Below are 23,340 nucleotides of genomic sequence, written 5' to 3'. Positions count from 1 at the left end.
ACTATTTTTTGTTTCAAACGTCAAATCTTTAACATGACTTAATAATGAACACAGAAGGTCCAAAAGGAACCTTTTAAAAAAACACCTGCTTGCCTAAAGAGCTATTCTTAATTGCTAAGAATGATCCCAATGTCTCTTACGAGGCTTACCTGTGGCACCTGCTCTATGTCCCGGAGAAATATCTGCTGGTTTCTGGAGACGGATGTAGATCTGTGATAATCTACCAGCTCATTCAAAGAATTGAACTTGACCACCCAGAGGAAATACTTTCCAGCCCCATCTCGGAGCACCTTGAAGTGCTGTACATCATTTCCAAACCTGGGGAGGGGTAGAGGATACACGTGAGAACAGGCCAGAGGGCTCTGTCCCAGCTACCCAGGGGCCACCTGCCCACCAAGGAGGTGTCCTGGAGAACTTGTGTGCTGGCCATGCCCCTCACAGGCTGGGTGCCCAGGACTGTAGCACAACTTGACTTCCTGGCTGGAGAGCACCCTGAGACCCTCCATTAGGATGACAATTACCAGTGACAACAGGAAGAATCCTCGCCAGACAGGGAAACCCTGTCAGTCTGTCTAATTCTGAAAACATTTGTAAATAAAAAGAAATGTCCTGGGCTTCCCTGGTGGCGCAGTGGTTGGGAGTCCGCCTGTCGATGCAGGGGACGCGGGTTCGTGCCCCAGTCCGGGAGGATCCCACATGCCGTGGAGCGGCTGGGCCCGTGAGCCACGGCTGCTGAGCCTGCACGTCCGGAGCCTGTGCTCCACAGCGGGAGAGGCCACAGCAGTGAGAGGCCCGCGTAACGCAAAAAAAAAAAAAAAAAAAAAAAAAAAAAAAGTCCTAACCTATATAATGCCTCTATGTGCCCTGCACTGTGCCAAATGAAAAACAGAACTGAAATCTTGTGTGACATTTGAAGACTACAAAAGATAAGATAGGAAATAAGGTGAGGAAAGGAGGGATTGGACAACTTCCAACAATTTTCCTATAACTGGGAAGAGTTTAAAGTCATGTTTTCTACTCAGGGATTTTAGCTCTACTTAAGGGGAAAAGATCTCAAAAGCAAAGAACATGCTGGGACAATAAATAAAAGGCCACCCCCCATAAAAGGCTTCTCTACCACCTGGTAAAAAGGCAAATGCTCTCTTTACAATGGCCCAGAAAAACAGCATGAGCCTGGCTGAGTGGGAATGGCCCACCACCGTCGTGCTGTCTGCCTAGAACATCAGCTCAAACAAGGCCCTGCCTGTCCCACTCTCTGCCGAGTCCTTGAGGTCCACACCAGCGCCCAGCCCTCAGAAGACGCTCTATGAAGATCTGTTAAATGAACGACTAAGAGTCTCTCCTCCCATCGCTGGTATTAAAGCGTAAATACTTCTTAAAACCAACCCAGCAGGTGGCAGCACTGAGCTTTAAGGAAGCCACTGAGTACAAGTGCGAAGTGCTTAGAAACAGCACTATTTCACGGGAAAAACGGTGGACGAGGAAGAAAGCTTTATGAGGAAGAAGGACATACTGAAATGGCACTTCTGGGCCCGTGGGAGCCCACTCCCACAGTGCAATGCAGGTGGCTTCTGAAAGGGGTACAGGGTCCCTAACGGTGAGCTGTTAACTACTGCAGTTTTTCCATTAGACTCAACGCCTTGAAACTCAAGACTGCACACTCTTGAACCTCCTTGGTGCAGGTGCTTGTGTTGTTAGAGGTGGTTATGACACCTGTTTCAAATTTTATTTCTAAAGCAATAAATACATGAACACTTTAAAGGTTTTATTTGATAAAACGGAAGGGTCTGGGAGGTTCCCGACAGCCAGCGCACGAGCATGGGCGGGCAGGCAGCCAGCACATGGTCATCAGACAACCGGACCCGAACTGCCATGGGGTTTTTGGCCATCATTCAAGGATTAACTGCTTGTACTCCTTGTCCTCCACTGTTCGATTTATACTCAGGTCAGTATAAAACGTTAAGGAAAACAGAGGCGGAAACACAAGTTAATGAGAAGCATAAGGACTCTTCCACCTCAAGGTGCTCTCAGCCCACCAGGTCCTCATATGCAGGTGTTTAATCAAGCACATCAAAAAGCCACTGTTTCTAAGCATATGGGAGTAAGGGGTGCACGGGAACTCTGTACCTTCCACTCAATTTTGCTGTGAACCTAAACCTGCTCTAAAAAAGAAAGTTTCAAAAAAAAAAAGCCATTGTTAAAAGAGGAAAAAAACTATTAGATCCAGTTTGATTTTTTTCATGTTGGGACTAAAACCTAACTATACTGGAAACGTATACGAAAGATACTGCAAATGTCACCTGAAACCACCTCCCACATCTTCACTGAGAAAAGAAACACAAAAATTTTATATTTAAATCTATATTAAAGAAACCCACACTTTAACTGCACATTTGGTCCTAAAATGAAACAAGATACTGAGCTGATTTTTGAAACTGAAAAATCTTTATATCATTTGTAAATGGCAAATAAATTGTTTTACAGCCTTCATTTTAAATGTATACTAAAGTGATCTGAGTTTTTAATCTAGTCACCTCTTTGTCACATAAACGATGATGTGATTTCTAAGATTCCTAGGGGAGGGTTTCCTGTGATAATATATTAACTAGAAATGGACAGAGTCAAAACACATATGGAAAAATGACAATTTGATTCAAAATCCTTACGTCACAGATGGGAAGTGATTAGCTTAGGATCCTCAAAGTTCCAATTTATATTCTCTATACCAAGGAGTTATACCAAGGTGGTATAACTCCCTGCCTTCCCCACTCCCTGCATACCAGCTCCCTTCCACATTTAAATTTACCACTGGGGAAAGCAAAAACCCCCAAACCCCTGTGGTCACCTTTTAAGTCAGTGTGAGGCCTAGTATGACACTGGTAGATTTCAGAGAGACACCTAGTCAAGGTGCACAAGGCAGCTGACCTAGTGATCAGTTGCTGTTACAGAGCTGCAGGAATCCCACAGAGGGCAGGGGTGCCCGGATAAGGGAAGAGCCGTGTGTGTGGAGAGCACTGCAGAGTGGTGGGGATTGGGGAAAATTGGCAAGTATTTGCTCTCTGAAGCTCAGCTGCTGCTCAGCAACTAAAGACAGTTTTCACATGGGAATCTAAATCCAGTGCTGCTAGAGGTCATTTTTAAGAGGAGCCAGAAATTAGGATTTTAATGTAAATTTTTCTGATTTATAAAATACTGTTTAGGCTCAACCTCTCCCAGTTTGCCACCTTTGGTGTGTGTACCCAGACACCTGGCCTCTGGCTTCACAATTTCCATCATCTGAAGACAGGATTCCAGGCAATCCAAGTAGTAAATACTTACTTGACAGAGAGGGAGAAATCCCCAGGAGCACTCTCGCTCTCTCGGATAAGAAAGGCCCCATCGTGCCGCTGTTTGCTAAGCATTTCTTCTGCCTTGGCTCTGGGGATTTTGCCAAAAAACCACCTAAGGAAGGAAGGCAAGCCAGTCAACATCTGCTTCCCCACAAAGAAACGGGATATCCAGCCTCTGAAATACGAGTAACAGAACACTCCTCGCTGAAGGAAGGGCCTCCCTCTCTACCCTCCTGTCTCCACGTGCCCCATCACGCCTTGAGAGGGGGACCATCTCCCTGCAACCATCTCCTCCATTCCCCAGTGACTCAAAAGACACAATCGTGGGCCACTTTCTATACAGGAAGACACTTAAAAATGGGCCTCCTGGGCCAAAGCTCACTGGGCCCCCCACTGACTCATCAGCAAGGCAGCAGGGAAAGCCCAGGCCTATCGATTTGAGCACATGATGAACCATCTAAGGTGAGACAGGCCCTTCCTGCAGCCACTTGATAAGGCAGCAGCCTTGCTACAGTGGGATGAAGAGAAACAGGGGTAGGAAAGCTGGAAGGCCCAGAAGCTGGACAGGGCCACTTCTTGTAACAGCACAAAGGGAAGAGGTTCAGGCTGTGAGGGAGCAGCCTCTGCTCGTAGCTGTAGTTGGCACTCCTCTCAAGGCCACTCTCTGCTGTCACCGCTCAGAGTCTGGTTTTCAGGAACCATTAGGAATGCCATGCGTTACTCTGTGCAGAGGCAGCTAGTTGCAAAATTCACTTTTTCATTTGGAGTAACTTACAGATTCTTCTGTTCCCAATGCTAACTGACCTTGGTCACAAGAAAAAGTGGGTGAATTCATGGAAAAGGGTAGGAGCAGCAGGGGCTGGGGCTGACCATGAGGAAGAGGAGGAGAAATCTCTGAAACAGCTTCAAGTCACAGGCACCTCACTTCTCACAGGAAAGCCACAACTAATTAGGATAGATGACTGTGAAAACAAGGTTCTCTTTGCAACTTGTCGTTACTGTGTTATTATTTTAAAAAAAGCAAGGATGCCACTTGTAACTAATAAAGACCTACCTGCTTCATCAGACTCCATACATGGTAACTAATATGCATTAAATATGCAAACTAGAATAACAAAGATACAAGGAGTCTGTTAAAGTTATAAATCTAACATATATCTATCTTACTTATAAGCAACTGCAAGATGTCTCTGAAACAATACACTATACTAAAATTCAAACAGAAGGATGGGAGCTGCTAGGAAGGATACATTCAGAAGTTGCCATTAGTAACCTTTAAACATTCCTAAAATCCGCAGCCTTGTATCTTTCTCATTTGAAGTGAAGTAATGCCAAGCCGCTGAGGAGCTGGTACAACCTATCTTCCTGCACCTACAAAGAACTTGAGGGTAAGTCTTCCAGGGCCTGGAAGTAAGGCCACACAGGAGAAATCATGTAGTAACACAACAGAACTATCTCCCGCTAGGAAAGGACAGCTCATAGTGTTGAGATCACGTAAGTACTTTCTGTTTTCATCTGTGCTCTCTGGTTTACATTGCAGTGCCCGTGCACTCAGTAGCCATTTGGCCGAGAGGTGGCGAGAAGTTCCCCAACAGTCACATTCTTTCCTCCTAGACCCCCCCAAATCTTCCAGCAGGCAGGCATTTTCCTTTCTGCTTTCCTTTTTTAAGGTATAAGTTATGAACATAAATTAAAATAGCTTAGATGTACGTGAAGTAAAAATAAGCAAGACTCTTCCCTCAAACTCCCCAGAGGCAGCAACTGTTGGCAGTTAGATGTGTATGTTTGTGGACCTTCCCTTATGGTGCACAAATATATAGATATGGTAGCAGTATTTTCTTCCTCTCAGCTTAAAATTAACTCATTTTTATTTTCAACTTGGAAAAAAAAAACAAAACCTGTGGTGAAGCAAAGTACTCTAACTGGAATTTTTACAAAGATTTACTTCATAAAAAACACCCGTTATAAGCACCCAGATTGAAAAATGGAAAATTAGTTGGAGACCATTTTATTAAATACTTCTTTTGTACCTGCTCCCATTTTCACTAAACACACACACACTCCCTCCCCCGCTTCCTCCCTCTAGAAAAAGAGGATGTCCCACAACATAAGGGATATGACACTATGAGGAACAGCTATCACTCTCAGTTATAACATTTAATACCACCATCCTACACTTCCTTAGCATTTTATACTGTTATAACTTTAACTTCTTTTAATGGTGATATTTACGTGTGACTACATGGCTATGGTCAAACTTCTTAAAATTTTTTAAAAGATGGGTTTATACTACAATACAATTAGCAAGGGAGAAAGCTAATGGGAGGAGGCAGCTTATTTCCAATTCAAGCCTTTATTACATCCCATAGGCACCCATCCATATGCATTTAATGTGAAAAGCACATATTTGGATCCACCCCCAGTATATACAACTCATGTTGCAACACTAATGCCAACAATCATTTCGTAGTCTGTGTTTAATTTGTTAGCTCAAATGCTATATTAGGTCATACTCCATTATTTTTTATTTTTATTTTTTTTGCGGTACGCGGGCCTCTCACTGTTGTGGCCTCTCCCGTTGCGGAGCACAGGCTCTGGACGCGCAGGCTCAGCGGCCATGGCTCACGGGCCCAGCCGCTCCGCGGCATGTGGGATCTTCCCGGACCGGGGCACGAACCCGTGTCCCCTGCATCGGCAGGCGGACTCTCAACCACTGCGCCACCAGGGAAGCCCCATACCCCATTTTAAACTTCCCTCTTGCTCCCTAACAAAAACTAAAAAAGGGAAGTAAGGGAGGCTGGGGAGATGGAAGGAGGGGCCTGGTACTCTGTACCCTCCCATAGCTATGAAACCAACACTGACCCTGTACTTATGGACATCCAGTCACACAGCAGCCCTGTTAATGTGAAACAGGCCTGTGAGGCCCACCACTGCACAGGTACAGGGTGATGGTCTTTTCTGGCAATATGGTTTCCTTTTGCAGAGCTTGGATGGATGAACACTGCCTGCGTTCCAGCTAGAGTCTGTGAAGAACACCACCATGGGGCCTGGACGCTTCCTGATCAATTATTATTCCAAAGTTCTTTACAGTGGGGAGAGAGGAGCAGGCATGAGAGTGACTCTTCCTAAAAAGCTAATCCATCCATCAGGTCAGTAACTACAACTATCCAAGGAAGGTGGCCTTTCCTATGTTCTCAACAGTCAGATTTGAAGTGCCGACGTCACCTGAAACAATCTGAAGAAAAACAAGGATTTAGAGCCACAGGCATTTTATTTAATATAAAAATTACAGTCTGATGTTCTGCTGAATTCCCCTTCAGCCTGGAAATATGAAAATGAAAAGCAGACTTCCCTGGTGGCACAGAGGTTAAGAATCCGCCTGCCAATGCAAGGGACACAGGTTCGATCCCTTGTCTGGGAAGATCCCACATGCTGCAGAGCAACTAAGCCCGTGTGCCACAACTACTGAGCCCGAGCGCCCAACTACTGAGCCCATGCACCACAACTACCGAGCCCATGCACTGCATCTACTGAGCCCAAATGCTACTGAAGCCCACTTGCCTAGAGCCCATGCTCCACAACAAGAGAAGCCACTGCAGTGAGAAGCCCGCCCGCAGCAACGAAGACACAATGTAGCCTCCCCCGCCAAAAAAAAAGGAAAAATGAAAAGGAACTTAAGTTGATTTTGTTATCACTGGATCTAATGCTGAAGTCAGCGAACTATGGCCCTCAGCCTAAATCTTTCCAGTTTTGCTGTGACCCACAATCTAAGACTATTTAAAAAAATTTTAAAGGATTGTTTTAAAAAATTCAACCGAAGAAGTATATGTGACATGACAGAGACTGCACATGGCCCACAAGGCTTAAAATATTTATTATCTGGCCCTTTACAGAAAAGGTTTAGCCAATCCTTGATCTATTTTGAGGGCGGATTGTAGGAATAGATGTGCACCAATTTTTGGCTTGTGTGGACCGAGGTAGGATGCACTATGTGACTCCCAGTAACCACTATCCAACTGCTTCTCCCCATGGGGTGTATTCCGTGATGCTGTCCACGAAAAGCCCACACAGCCCCCAAAGCAAATATGGATACTAAGTGGCCACAAGAATGCAAAACTGTGCTTAGTACAATTCCCGGGAATCTATAATAATCTCATGCTCATCTTTTGTAGTTTCTTGGATATCACTGCTTGTGCCTACATTTTAGTAACCTGGGCATGGCTGTGTGTTAATAACAGCCAATCTAACATCACAGGGACCTCAAATAAGGGACATTATCAATCCACTGACCAGGGGCCACAAATCTTTTCCACGTACGCCTCTGAAGACTTAATACTTCTGGCTTTTATTATCATGAACAAATTGGTCCCAGCCTTTGTACAAGAATTTGTACAAAGTACAAATTCTGAGTATCAATTCAAAACTACTTACTGAGCTACTATGTGCAGAGGCAAGGCACAAGTTACAAGGGAGTATGAAAGCAGAAGACATAAATTCTTCAAGGAATCTAATATCTTTTTTAGGGGAGAAGGGGAGAGATCAAACTCACATAGTTACAAAGATACACGATAGTACAAGTTTCAAACAAAAACTAGAAAAATATACTTCACAGTTAGACTGGTTTTCTCCTTTTAAATCATTCAATGAAACATTTAGTGAGCTATTATAAGGTGCCTGGTTCTTCTTGAAATATAAGAAGTTTCCTTGAGGACCTCACAGATTCTTCATTATAGAAACTTCTGCATAGGTATCTTCCTATTACCAAACTGCAGGGTAACCCAATCTCTCTCCAGGCTTCCTGGATGTGCTCTCTCAAAGAACTTCCCATTAACTACATGGACGTTTTATTATACCATAACTTAACTACAGAACCTAACTTCCCAGCACCTAGCACGGTCTCTGCACATAGTGAGAACTGTGCAAGAGTTCAGCGACCAAAACATGAATCCAACAGACAGTTTTAGGGTGAAGCTCCTGAATCATCTGTTTTGTTTCATAGAGGCAAATCATTTTAGAACAGATTCAGTTCAAAAGGTAGCATTTGGCTCATGTTTAGTTGCTAGTGGTGGTTACCTCTAAAAGGGGTACATGTATGGGGAGAAACTCACACTGCTCTATAGTTTTCTACACTGTGAGTCTTTTAAAATGAGAACTCTATTCATAAATCAGGAGCTTGGGATAAACATACACACACTGCCATATATAAGATAACCAACAAGGGAACTCTACTCAATATTCTGTGATAACCTATATGAGAAAAGAATTTAACACAATATTGTAAATCAACTACACACCAATAAAATTAAAATATTAAAAAAGAGAAGTATATTAGTTTATTAATTCATAAATTAGTAGTTTTGAAATAAAAATACTGGAAGCTTTCCTAATTTGCAGCATAAAGAGGAATGAACTAGACCGTTGTCAAGGCGCTTTGAGCTCTACAGCATTCAGTTCTTTGTAAGATGACGTAAAAGCTGTGTACGATAAGATGTGGTTAAGATCTTTGCTCCAGTACTTGGGGGAAGAGAAATGACAGGGACACATCAGAACAGTGACAATGGGGGAGAGGGACAAATGGGCTGCTACTCGAGGTGGGGCAGTCATCTGAAAGTCTTATTTACCATTTTGTGTTAAAACAAGTAGATACAGAGGATCTACCGTTTCTTCGTGTTTCAGTGGCATTCTAGTCTGAGCATTAAATGCTTCAGTTCTCCCTGACATACTCATAAGAAAATGACTGCTTTTGAGGGAGGAGCAGAGACAATAAAAGAGGTGGTGGGTAAGGGTGGGAGGAAAGTGGTCTGTAAGGGCTCCCAGGATCCCACCATGTCATATATCAACAATAAACGGTTCTGGAATTTAAAAAAAAAATTTTTTTTCTCACTGCTCTCAGCAGCCTGGAGTAGGAGAGCACTTTGTTTTCTCTGAAGTGGGAACACTAAAATGGAGGGGTAGGGCAGTGATTATAGTGTACATTTACTGAGAACCAATTATATGCCAAGTATTGTGCTCTGGTGATACCAAGATTATTAAGATATGGTCCCATAGGAATATCAAACATGTCAATACAAAACCACGTGATAAATACCCTTTCTAAAACTCAAAAAATGCAGAATTATGAAACACATCTGGCACAAAGGGTTTCACAGAGAAAGAATCATGGACCTGCGTAACTGCTGTTTTATCATTTGAAGATCACTGACAGTTACCTAAAACATACACTATTATTGACTATTATGCTCTCATTATATACTCTTACTAACATGGAAAAATCAACATGCTTTGTTAATTCCCTGAGAAGACAGAATAAAAAGTATGACATCCATCCCAATGATCTCAATTTTAAAAACATCATTTGAACAAGCAGATGGGTCTGACCCTGGAGGGTCAGCAGAGCCCAACTTACGGATGCGGTTTCATTTCTATGTAATTCTTGGGGATGAAGCCGTCTTTCCCATTGAGCTCTGCCTTGTACCAGTTCTGATCACATTCTTCATTCAAAACCTGAAAAGAATTAAGACAAGGGAAAAAAAGCAATCATTTCCTTTTCACTCTTAAGTGGGTAGCCATGAAGACGACTATGTTGCCTTTTAGGTTTGTTTGTAAAAGGTGTTATTTGGAGTATTATCAGTTACATGGATGCAAAACTTGTAATTTTTAAAACAACCAGCATTATGTCAACTCTGATACTTAAAAAGAAAAAGGAATTGTGTCTGGAAATGAGAATTCAGGTTCCCAAACATCTAGCATTAAAACCTCAGTAGAAAAGCAGAGGGAGGGAAAAATAAAAGATGAGTTTCTGTGAGGAGATTTCTGGAAAACAGCAAACACTGACACTGGAGAATAAAGGAAGAGAGTAGGTATAACCGCACAACAACTGGGCAGCAACAGAAAGAGCCTGAAAACCTCTCCAGGGATCTTCAAGCCAATTTCCAGAATCACAGAGATCCAATCTTGGGATTTCCTCATACTGTCTCTAGGTTATCCCAAGTATGGGTCAGCCACCGTCCCGCTGCTACCTGCATGCACAGCCATGTGCCCTTGTGTGGGAAAACCGTATTTTAATGAAAAAGCACGGTAAGTCCTACTTACTTCTCTTACCCTCAAGGGCCACGATGTGTCCGAGTTAGAGAATGCTGGAAGCACACCAATGGGCCCCATTCCAGGGGAGGCCCAGAGACCACACAACTGAGCCCCTGCATTCTGCAAAGTGAAAACAGCCTACCCAAGGTTACGGGCTAATGAATCCCATGCAGATTTTCAAAACTGAAACGAGTGTGCTCTCCAATACTGACTTATATGGATAGCCTACCATCTGCAGAGTATTACAGGGAGCAAAATATGGACTTCCCTGGTGGTCCAGTGGTTAGGACTCCACGCTTCCACTGCAGGGGGCATGGGTTCGATTCCTGGTCAGGGAGCTAAGATCCCGCATGCCACATGGTGCAGCCAAAAAAAAAGGGGGGGGTGGGCAGAATAGATCTAGGCATAGTATAAAAGCCACCCTTTGAATTCCAGATTTCTAACAAAAGGCAAAGGGTATAGGACATTTTAAAAAGTAACTTAAAAGAGAAAATAGACATGTGAGCCTAACTCAAAAATGGCGAACACAGGAAAATGCTGATGGACTAGTACAGTGGTAGTAAATCTATACTACAGAGCAAAATTCTAAAAGGAAGTTGGTAAAATTCTTTACCAAATTATTTACTCATGATGCTGAACAATGCTGTACTCACTGCCAAATTAGAACCTGGACTGCTTGATGTATATGTATTGACATTTCCAAGTGAGATACAACTTTGGAAAGGGTAGATAAGACTGATAGATACCAACAAATAGCTAAGTTGCACTAATGATGCCGACCAGTGAATTCACTTCTGAAAAAAGGCTATGCCCTGCAGAGTTTTACAAAGCTGGTGCCTATCTGTGATGCTGGCTAACCTCGGACCCTCAGTGTCAGTCACTGAGTTTACATGTGCACAAGATAAGGTAACAAGCTATTGCTAAATCCCATCAGCCTCAGTGATGAAAACTTTTTTCTTTTCATCAATTTTCCCTTAAAAATTTTTATTTATTTATTAAATACTGTGATGAAATAAATATATGTAAAATACACTTATAATTTTAAAATATGCATTTCAAAAACTGTACTGTGGCCAGAAAAGTTATTCTGTTGCTAGACAATTATAAAGCACACCCGCACACCAAGGACGAAGGTCTGAGAGGGACAGGGCTCTTAAGGCACTCCCTGCCACAATGACATCGACGTCCGTCCCTAAGCACCAAGGTTAACCCACCAGCATCACAGAAGATTCAACAGCACAAGAGCCAAAGGAGCTTTAGGCCAGGATTTTGTTGTCTACCAAAAAGAAGGGCTGGAAGAAAAATGTGGTCTAGTAATTATCTTATAAAGCATTATGGCCCATTTGGACATGAAAACAGAATAAGGTAATCACTTGGAAAAGGCCAGTTTTAATTTGTGACCAATAACCTTGCAGAAAAGGTTCTACACGCCAGGAGTTCTTAGAACCAACCACATGTTCTTCTTTTTTTTTTTAATTTATTTATTTTTGGCTGCATTGGGTCTTCGTTGCTGCACGCAGGCTTTCTCTAGTTGTGGTAAGCGGGGGCTAACCCTTTGTTGCAGTGCGCAGGCTTCTCATTGCGGTGGCTTCTCGTTGCGGAGCACGGGCTCTAGGCGCACAGGCTCCAGTAGTTGTGGCGCACAGGCTTCGTTGCTTCGTGGCATGTGGGATCTTCCCGGACCAGGGCTCAAACCCGTGTCCCCAGCATTGGCAGGCGGGTTCTTAACCACTGCACCACTAGGGAAGCACTGCACGTTCTTCTTGTCACCTTTGTTAGGACAGAGGCAAACCTCCCCCTAAAAAAAATGCCCCACGACAATAAAAGGAACTCCAGGGCAACTCCCAGATTTGGCACCATTTTAGAACTATGGTTTTCTGCAGAACAAAATTAATACTTGGTGTTTGTATGCTTTTCTCCCCAAGAAGGTAGGGAAAAATGGAACTAATACGTTTAGATGATGATGATGATGAGGAGGAGGAGGAGGAGGAAGAAGAAGAAGAATACCGGCCGGGTGGCTTGTGGGATCTCAGTTCCCCAACCAGGGACTGAACCCCCGCCACGGCAGTGAAAGCCCAGAATCCTAACCACTAGGACACCAGGGAACTCACCAATGCTTAGATTTTTTTTTTTTTTTTTTTTGCGGTACGTGGGCCCCTCACTGTTGTGGCCTCTTCTGTTGCGGAGCACAGGCTCCGGACGCGCAGGCTCAGCGGCCATGGCTCACGGGCCCAGCTGCTCCGCGGCATGTGGGATCTTCCCAGATCGGGGCACGAACCCGTGTCCCCTGCATCAGCAGGCGGACTCTCAACCACTGCACCACCAGGGAAGCCCGCTTTATTTTTAATGTAATGTCAGAATACATGGGAGGCTAAAATTTTGGTTCTCTAGAATATTCTAGTATCTAGAATATCACTTTGCCAGAAAGCCAAGGTGTGGCTGTGCATGCCTGTAAATCTCTTTACTCGATAATTTAAGAAAAGATTGGTTCTGTGGGAGACAAAGCACAGGACAAGCCTGGGGCCACCTGGGATCAGGTTTTTCTACCCAGCTGGTACATCAGCTTTCACACGCAAGCCCTGAAAGCCCAGGATGGCATAATTTCAGAGTTAAAAATTAAGTTTTATTCAAATGCTTAAAACAACAAAGGGGGGCTTCCCTGGTGGCGCAGTGGTTGAGAGTCCGCCTGCCGATGCAGGGGACATGGGTTCGTGCCCCGGTCCGGGAGGATCCCACATGCCGCGGAGCGGCTGGGCCCGTAAGCCATGGCCACTGAGCCTGCACGTCCGGAGCCTGTGCTCCCCAATGAGAGAGGCAACAACAGTGAGAGGCCCGCGTACCACAAAAAAAAAAAAAAAAAAAAAAAACAGCCAAGGGCACAAACTGACATAAGTGAATCTCAAGTAGAGCAGGGAAGGGCACCAGAACCACATGTGGAGGATGAGTTTGCACCTACAGAGACTGTACTGAATTTGCTATGGCTTTAGATGAAAGTTCACATCCTTCACAAGTAAGCTGTTAAGGCCCCATCAGAGTTCTGAGAAGGAGGAACTGCTCCTATCACCACTTCCCCAAAACACAGGCAACTTACCATTCGCTCATTCATTACCTCTTAACAAATAGATGGTTGAGTTCGACCACCAAATTTTCATTCCGTTTTAAAAATTCCAAGGAATGTTTTTAGCTCTTACCCCACAGCCGCATGTTCTATGCCAACCCCCATATTCCCTCAAGTTATGACTTTGTAGCCATCAAAACACTTTGGTTTAACGGAAGCAGACTGATCAAGAGATAAGATTATGAAAGGAGGAAGAGACAAGTTTCAGTGAAGTTTTTATTTGTTCTTTTTCTGGTTGCAGAAAGACAATGTTAGAGCCACAATCAGGAAGAAACCTAAAAGATAAGGAATGATGTGAGGTTCACACAGGAGAATTAAAATATTCCAGTTGATGGAAGGGACACAATAGGTGCTTTTGAGCTGTTGCTAATGTTAAACTTCTTGACCTGCAAGTTGGGTGTATTCAGTCTGTGAAAATTCACTGAACTGTGCACTTACGATATGTAACTTTTCTACACATATATCATACTTCAACTGAAAGAAGTATTTCAGTCAAGAGAACACAGTAATACTATGGTCCAATTTAGATGTAAGACACACACACCAGGGCCTCATACGCCTCCGGTACAAACTTTTCACACCGAAAATACACAGCGGAGCAGAAAATAACAAAACGAGGCTTCAGAAACCCCCACCATGATAGTTTGCCATCACTAACCTATGAAAAAAATTCCCAGAAATAAAACTTTCTTCACTACGGACAACTCAGAGCATTCCACATGTTCTACTTTTCTATATTATATAATCTGGTAACTTTATTCACTGCTGCCACCACCCCACCCCCAATCTGAGACCATTCTAAAGGCAATGCAAATTTCCATCTTTACTAATACCAATTTAAAGGTTTCCAAATAGTTTAAAAAAGAAGAAAGAAAAAAAAGCCAGAGCTCAAAGATTTAGGGCTCAGACCCCTTCGGATGCACCTGATCTGGTAGGATTCAAGAGGCGAATAAACACATGGGTTCAAATTCCAATTTCACCAGCAATGAACTACGTGACCTTGGGCATACGGCCATTTTCTAAGTTTTGGTTTCCCATCTATAAAGTGGTGATAATACCTACCTCTCAGTGTTACTGAGGAGGTTAAATGAGAAAATGAGCAGCATGGCTCACTACAGAGCTACCGTCCAGCTGTTGCAGTGGACACATTTATTTCACAGTAGTTACTCTGCCTTACACATTTAGCAGTATTAGAGCTAACAAAACATGGCTATCCTTGGGGCTGAGTTTTACCAAATTAGGTATCTTTGATGTAATGCTGCCCATGGGTACCCAGAGCACACGTATTAACAGAGAATTGGGATTCTTGTTATACTCTGGAAACACAGAGTACAAAACTTCTGTGTTTACTTCAAAAAAAATTTTAAATGCTGAGTTCGAGGATTACAGTAGGTAATGCCCTTCCCTGTCCCTTCCCTGAACTCCCATAAGGGAGTTCTTGTCTCCCTTAAATCCTGGGAGACAAGAACTGCACTTAATTTTCTATACAAATTACAGGAAAAAAAATGTGTCGTTTAGGAAAATGGTAGATAAGAATTTTGTTTATAGACTGCTGTATTTTGAAATATGGGGGTATTTTCTTGCCTGAACATATGCAGTCATCTGTAAATAAACAAAACAAAACAAAAAGAAGAAGGAATCATGATTTTAAAAAAAAAAAAAGCTGTGCAGTTCCAGAACAGTAGTCCCATCAAAGCTTTCAACATATATTCTAATTCTAACAGCTTGCACAGGGTTCAACATTTCTTCAGGGAAAAATTATTCAAAGTTTTATAGCATTTGTGAAGCAATTTATAAGAAAGAGCATTTGTGCATAAAAGATAGGAACAATTACATATTTAAGCTCTTCCACCACTTAAAAAACAAAAATACCACTTACAGCTGGTCCCTGCTTTACAGAAATTCTACATAAGCCAGTGAGTTTCCCCAGCTCTTTAAAGATCCATCAATCCCACACAAGCAACACTGAAATACTGCCAGGACTTGAAGACAAATTTAAAGAATTATGGTGACCCTACCACATAGTTTCAAGTTCTTAGAATAGGGAAGGAAAACACACACACACGCACGCACGCATGCACACAGAGTGGCTTTTTAAAGACTTTAACCCCTAAGAAAAATTCTATAGGGCCCTGGCTAGGGTAACAGTACTGGGAGAGCCATTTAAAATCAGTTCTCTTCAGCTGCCTGTTACATATATTATTAGGATGCTCTTCAACTTCTCAGACTCCCTTAGTATGGATTACTGCCTCAGCCTCAAACTACACTGATTCATTCCTAACACTTTAAATAAGTGCTCTACAATCACCACCTCCATCTGTTAAAGTTTTTGCTCAACATGAAAAACATCTTGGCTACGCTGCTTGCTCTACTGTGTGCCAAAGCATGAAAAACACCCACACTGTAGATGAGTTACTCCAAATTTATGTAATGATATCAAATCAAGGGGGTATTTTTACCTTATGGTGATGAACTCTTTCAACAAAAGTATAATATCTGTGCCACGAAATGTGTTTTTTAGTTCCCTTTCAAATGGGTATTTCCAGAAGATTCATTTCTTTGGGGATCAAGGAGCCCTAAATCAATTTTTTACATCATTTTCCTTTTAAGAAAGGATTCTATTTACCAAACTAAAGAAATCCAAAGGGCATTTGTTGGTCAAGTTTACCTTCTGACCACTAATGACACATGCTAGGTTTTGCCCTCTTAACAATTTTAAAAGGAAAAGAAAGAAAAAGAGGGAGGAAGGGAGAGGAAAGAAAACCTCCAAACTCCCAAATTTTCTATTGATAAAAATCACTCATCACTTATATACTGCCATTTGAATACAAACCAGTTACACCCCAGGAACAGTGCCTTTTTTCCCATTGCCTGAGAGGCTCTCTCTACCCTCTCTAAACAGCTGCTATCAATGGGCATCAGTTTGAAAGGGAAACACTGCTGGATCAAGAGGCCAAGCCTACCCCCCACCCTGCCCCGCCACCTCCCAAAAGGTCCAGGTTTCATAGTTTAAGGTTGTCCTGGTTTGACCTCAATCTATTTAGTGCTCTGAATCACTTCAAACACCACTGTTTTTCTGTTAAAAAGTCTTAAGTAGCCTTCTATGGATCCAAATTATTCTTAGTTTGGCATTCCACTTTTCATAATTTGGCCATCACCTACGTTCAGTTCTTCCCACCCACTACTTCTCTAAATGAACCTTTCAGTTCAGTCAGGCTAGTCAACTCAGCGACCTCTAAACACACTGTACTGCATCTCTCATGCTTCCTCTCTTCCTCATCTATTCACATCTCGTCTACCACTGCTTTGTACTGTGTACTGGAATGCTTTGGTCCTCTCCTAAACTTGACTGCAAGCACCCTAAAGCTGGCTCCATGCCACTTCTCATCGGTATTCTCCATGGTTCTCAGAATAGCATCTAGCATATTTTGAGGAACTGACTGGTATGTGGGGGCTTTGTTCTAAGTAATGCATACAGGATCACAGAGCTAGCTGGGTCTAGGGACAACAGAAAAGCACCACACATTATACATTACCATGAAATTCCTTGGTGAAAATAATAACATCTTAAATAGACCCTGGAAAGAAGACTGACTGTCATGAATTTGTTCCCCGCAAGGAGATGCAAAATAAAGGAAGTAATAGAATGAGGCAATCAGTCTTCCTGTACCTTAAGCATCACTGCCAAAAAACTTCTATGGCGAGCACCTCAAAACGGGGTACCCCACATCTTTTCCACAACACTACCTGCTTCTACTTTCTCCAAGATAAAAAAGTGTAAGGGTGGGGTGGGTAGGCAGGAAAGGGAAATTTCAGTATGAAACTGAGAAAATATGCCTTGGGTGGACTAGGGAGGGAAGAGCTGTAGCTCTGTATCTATACACGTGTCCCGACTCACAGCTCTCAGCATGGGGGCACTTCCTGGAATGTTAAGATGCCTGGTTCAGCCTGCATGTCTGACTAGTGACTTACTTTTGCAGAGTGTTAATTTTATAGCTACAACTCCTCCACCAAAAGCTTTAAAAAGGACACCATGAAGACCTTCACCTTTTTTATTCTTTTGAATGGCAGCCAAGTTGATGTAGAAAGAAAAATGATCTCTCTCTCTCTCTCACACTCACACACACACACACACACACACACACTGATTATATTAAGAGTTCAGGGCCATTCACACATTTTTTAAAATGGAAGACTTCCTTTATAATGTTCACATATGTAGCAAGATGAACAATTAAGACGACTAACCAAATTATTATTATAAGAATAATTGTAAGAAGAATAACCAAATCAGGATATTTTTCTTTCTCTGAGAAATATTTTAGTGTTCAAAAAACGAATTAGAGGGACTTCCCTGGCGGTCCAGTGGTTAAGACTTCGCCTTCCAATGCAGGGGGTGCGGGCTTGATCCCTGGTCAGGGAGCGAAGATCCCACATGCCTCGCAGCCAAAAAATCAAAACAAAACAGAAGCAATATTGTAACAAATTCAATAGACTTTAAAAATGGTCCACGTCAAAAAAAATCTCAAAAACAACAACAACAAAACAACGAATCAGACACTTATCAACCTTTCCAGGTTCAGCTGTCATTAAGAAAAGCTGCTCATGACATTTTAACAAAACAGGAAGGTTGTTCACACTTATGTAGCTATTACTCCACCCAGATGAATCTGGAGGCAGTGAAACCTAAATGCACAGGCAGTACCCCAAAATAAACTCTTTATACCAAAGGGGTACCAAGAGTTTCCATTCAAAATAACTGTCTTCTGTGCTTTGTGTCTTGTGGAAGACACCCTACTTTAGTGTAGTTGACTGCTCAACAGAAGAGTGAAATGCTCTCAAGAGTGTCAGAATTTCAACTGCAGGGATTTGGGGCAGTTGGGCGCAGGGGATGGGCAGAGACAAAGATAAATATGAGGGAGTTTCAAGAGAGGAAATTCTGTACATTTGAAAAACTCAGCAATCATGTGACAGCCTGTACCAGGCAAGCACTCTGCAACAAGAGTGCAAAGCCCTGAGCTAGGTAAGCTTAGGATACAATGGCCACCCTTCTCTCCCTAGGGAGCTTAGAGTCTATCTAGTAAACTGCTAGTTGCAACACAGTGTGATGGACTTCAGGAGTCGGGGAATTACAGGTACTGTGGCAAATGTCCATTCAACAGAAAATATCTGCGTTCCAAACACCGAAGGGAAAGACCTAAGTCCAGCTTAGGGGATACAGGAAAACTTCCTGCGGGAAGTGTGAGCTAGGTTATATTCTTCCTATCCCCCCTGCCCCCTGGTTATATTCTTTGTTTGCATCTTTAGTTCTGCTCAGCTTGTATAGAACTTTGAGTAGAAGGAACATGGCCGACTTCCCAACTTGCTATCAAGCAAACGTAGGGACGGATGGTTTCCTTGGCCACACTTGGCAGTCATTAACTAAAAGATTGGTTAAGTTTCCTTAAGTTGAAAAGTAAAACCTTTACTAATGGTATAAGAACTCCTAACTGGAAATAACCAAAATAATCAGAAACTACGGCTAATTCTTTACTTTAGCAATATATATGTATTTAGCTACTCTCCTTGTTCATTAACAGAAGGCTTTCAATTTTAGGTTAAATTCTACAACCCTCTCCTCAAAAACACCAAACTAAATAAAAAGCAAAGCAAGCCTCCTAAGCCAGGGGAGCAGCAGTTGCCTGTTCTCTGATGACAGGCAAACCTGCTTACATTCATCAGCTCCCCCTTCTAAGATCTAACTCACTTCCTGTTGCTTCAGCAAATAAACCAAAAACAGGAGCTCCCAAAAAGCCCTCCTCCGCCCCAAAATTAATGACAACAGAGGTCATTAAGTTTAACTTAGGCCTTATTGATTCAAGATGTGAACTAAATAGGGTCTACTGATTTAGTCATTCCGTGCCCCAAAGTCACCTCACAGAATGTAACAGAAAAAAAGGCATCAGTCACTCAGCTAATCACTGGCAACTGCATAAAGATCTATGGCTCTTAAAAAGGAACGAAACTGGGTCATTTGTAGAGACATGGATGGACCTAGAGACTGTCATACAGAGTGAAGTAAGTCAGAAAGACAAAAACAAATATTGTATATTAATGCATATATGTGGAATCTAGAAAAATGGTACAGATGAACTGGTTTGCAAGGCAGAAATAGAGACACAGACGTAGAGAACAAACGTATGGACACCAAGGGGGGAAAGTGTTGGGGGTAGGTGGGGGTGGGTGGGTGGGTGGGATGACTTGGGAGATTGGCATTGACATGTATATACTAATATGTATAAAATAGATGACTGATAAGAAACTGCTGTATTAAAAAAAAAAGATCTATGGTTCTGAAACACTCGAGGCTAGGGGGTCTTTACACCTAGAATGCTACCATTCTGAACTAAAAAAAAACCTAGTTCCAAAATTTTCTGAAGCAGCTAATCTAGCTCCATGGCAGGAGAGTCTGTAACCACATGACAGACAGAGGGACTTGGGTGCAGTGGTAATTCCCCACCCCATTCCCAGGGTGGAGGTGAATGCAGGCAATTAAACAGGTTAATAAGTACAACACTAAACTGAAAATGTGGATTCACGTTAGGTTAAGCACAGGGTTAGGAAGCGGAAAAGAGAGGGACCTACCCTAGTCTGGGAGAGACGGGGAATGTGGTCAGTGAGTAACACCTGAGGGGACAGACACCCAGAGTATCTCCTATAAATGGTCTAGGCAGAAGGCTCTAGTGTGCAAATTAGGAAGCTCAAATGGGTATGCTAAGGATGATAACTATAAGTCACAGAAGAGTGACATTCAGGTTTGCATTTTTCAAACATTCCAACGTTTGCACTGTGAGAATGAAGTGCAGGGAAGACCAGGCGGGAACAACTACAGCCGCCAGCGCTTGGACTGCAGTGGGAAAGTGTGGTGGAGGGAAGGAGACAGATTCAAGATACTTTTCTGAGGTGGAATCAAAAGAGCTTCGTGGGCATATGTGACTCGGTGGCCTCCCTCTTGGCCACCAATTTTTTTTCTGAAAAGCACTTTAGAAAAACAGCTATATAGAGCTGCTGGCAAATTTCCCTCTTTTAAAGCCACCGTGAGTAAAAAGCATAATTGTAAAAGGTAGAGGGTACCCCCGTGCCTCTCCAGATCCAGCTGACATTCTCCTCTGCCCTTCTGTGCCCTCCACCTGTATGGACCACAACAGCAGGCTCTTCTACAGGCTTCCCAGCTCCCCAGTGGAGAGGCCGCAGAAGGCAGCTTCCTGTCTGGGGCTTCTGTGGACAGTCTTAGACCCGCAACTGAAAGTCTCAGCCTTCTTGACTCAGTCCTTTCCTCCTCCAGGTTCTGGTAACACCCCTCCCCCCTTCCTTTGCCCCACTGTCTTCTGCAGGCCTCAAAATGGGAACCCGGTTACTAGCTCTGGGCACTGTACCGTCCCCTGTGGTTTCTAGAGAAACCCTGCCCACACCTTGTAAATAGTCTCATTAATAAAATCTCCTCAAATTAGCCAGTTTAAATGTGTCATGTGTTTCCTACCAGGACCCTGACTGAAATTCCTCTCAAATCAGTTCTATCCATCCTTTGGAACTCACTGAGGAGATATTTCATTATACAAAGTGACATTTGTTATGAGGCAAACAGATCACAGGAAGTATCCAAATTCTACCAACAACTTGGGAGAAGAAAACTGTAAAACAGCCTTGAGGTCCACCATCTTAGGCAGCCAAATAATTCTGTTTACTATTAAAACAGTTACAGGGAATTGAGAAAGGTGGTGGAAGTACGAAAATCTAGGATCTGTAATCTGGTCATTACTAGGCTGTCCTGATGAGTTACCGTCGCTGTCCTCTTCGAACTGCACTTCAGTTAATGTTCGAGTGTCTACTCCACTGAAAGCTTTCTGCTAGGAAGCCGCAACGGGATTTAAAGGGGGGGTGGGGGCAGAAAGACACAATCCCTGCCCTACAGCTAAGGGAGTTATGTATGTAAATAATGAGGGAAGAAGTAAGAAGTGGGATAAGGGAAACTGCTGATTTTGAGTTGAATATGGAATTCACAGCTACATGTTTCCAAGTGAGCTGCTTAGTTAATACAGAAAACTCAATTCATGTCTGGAGAAACGAGAAAAGGGGCAACTTCCAAGAGTGCAGGAGTAGAGCAAGAACCTAAAGGCAGAGCAACACAGTGTGTAAGAGTATGTGGTAAACAAGGCCATCTTCCCTTTTATATTTTAAAATGGGGTTCAAAAAAAGAGAGTTGCTGTTAAGTCACACTTTACTTGCTGTCCTCCTCCAGGCTACACACTGCCCTTCTGCGATATGGAGCTGTCACATGTTTAAGTGACAAACTAATTACAGACACTGTGGATGGCTGGATGTGGCTCAGTCAAGCAGAGTCACTTCCTACAGGTAATCACCATGGCAATGCTACTCCACTGCACGAAAACTACTGCCTAACACGTAAGACGAGTCACCCTCCTCGCTGTCTCCTCCACTGTGCTCAAGTGCCACCAGGAAGGCTAAAGTCTTACAGCCCAGAAATCTTCAAGGACGGGATATCACGTGGTCATGACTGGAATAACTAGATCAAGTGGCCTACTCGAGTCTTCTGTTTCTATCACTCAGAGATCTCACAGACCTCCCCCCTTCCTCTTCTTTTTGGATGATCACAGTGGCAAAGATAAAAACAAGTTAATATTCAGTGATGGTGGCTGGATGGTACTGGTGGGAGTATAAAAAGGTGTATGGTTTTACTGAAAGCAATTTGGCCATACGTATCAAAGATATGAATTTTCATACCTATTAACCCAGTAAAACCCAGCCATTCTTAGGACTCTATCCTAATAAAATAATCAAAGATGTACTATATTAAGACTCAGGGAGTAGACAAGTATGAGTGTCCATTTTGGGTCAACGTCTGTGCTAGGTCCTGGGGATACCACAATAAGGAAATGATCCTTACTTACAAGGAGCAGATAGTAGGGAAGGGATTGTAATTATAACTTCAGGTATAATAAGTTACGATGAAAAGTTCAGAGTGCTCTGTATGAGGGCACACCTTGGGGAGACCTAATCGAACTATGCAGAGGTGTGTCAAGGAACGCTCACCTGGGCAGTAACATTTCAACCAAAAACCCTGAGTATGAGTAGGTCTTAGCCAGGTTTGGGGGTGGGAATGGAGGACACAAATGAGAGCAAGGAGAAATATTCCAAGCAGAGAGAAGAGCGTAAGTAGAGGCTCTTGGGTGAGAAGGAGTTTAGCACAGTGTAGAACTGAAATGACAAATCCAAGGGAGTTTTGTGAAAAGCAGAGCCTTGGAGGCTAGAGAGAAAGGGAACTGGGCCAGACTGTGCAGGGCTCTGGCCCTGAAGGGTAGAATAAGGATTCTGGGAAACCATGGACTGAATTTGCTCTTTAATATGACGATTCTGGTTTCTGTGTGATACAAAGATCTGAGAGGGATGAAAGTGGCAGCAGGAAGACCACTTAATTACGGGGCTACTGCAGTAAGCCAGGCCAGAGCAGATGGACATTTGGACTAGGGTGGGGGGATTCTGACTGTTTTGAAAAGACTCTAAAATGAACATTAAAAAACCCATACACATTAAAGACTCTAAATTTACCCCTCCATCCTCTGCCAGGAACAGGGAACAGATATCAAATTTCAAGCCATATCACTAGCTTCTCAAGGTCACATAATTTAAAACTTAAAGTTTACTCTCCACCATAAATAAAAAGAAAGTGTATAAAAGAGATAATCCCGAAGCTTCCCTGGTGGCGCAGGGGTTAAGAATCCGCCTGCCAATGCGGGGGACATGGGTTCGAGC

At 43.0% G+C, this 23,340-nt stretch overlaps 1 protein-coding gene across 2 annotated transcripts in view; it reads right to left on the bottom strand.

The window, feature by feature from the left end:
* GRB2 (growth factor receptor bound protein 2) overlaps positions 1-23,340 on the bottom strand; it is a 70,478-nt gene that overhangs the window by 2,714 nt on the left and 44,424 nt on the right. For both annotated transcript variants that reach the window (XM_060135258.1, XM_060135259.1), the window contains exons 3-5: positions 9,736-9,833; positions 3,319-3,441; positions 150-318 (exon numbers count right to left, since the gene is read on the bottom strand). In XM_060135258.1, the coding sequence (XP_059991241.1) occupies positions 150-318; positions 3,319-3,441; positions 9,736-9,833 (390 nt within the window). The remainder of the gene's footprint in view (positions 1-149; positions 319-3,318; positions 3,442-9,735; positions 9,834-23,340) is intronic.

Source organism: Lagenorhynchus albirostris, chromosome 20 (genome assembly GCF_949774975.1).
Source record: "Lagenorhynchus albirostris chromosome 20, mLagAlb1.1, whole genome shotgun sequence".
In the NCBI taxonomy this organism is placed as follows: Eukaryota; Metazoa; Chordata; class Mammalia; order Artiodactyla; family Delphinidae; genus Lagenorhynchus; species Lagenorhynchus albirostris.
This window is presented reverse-complemented; position numbering and strand designations above follow the sequence as displayed.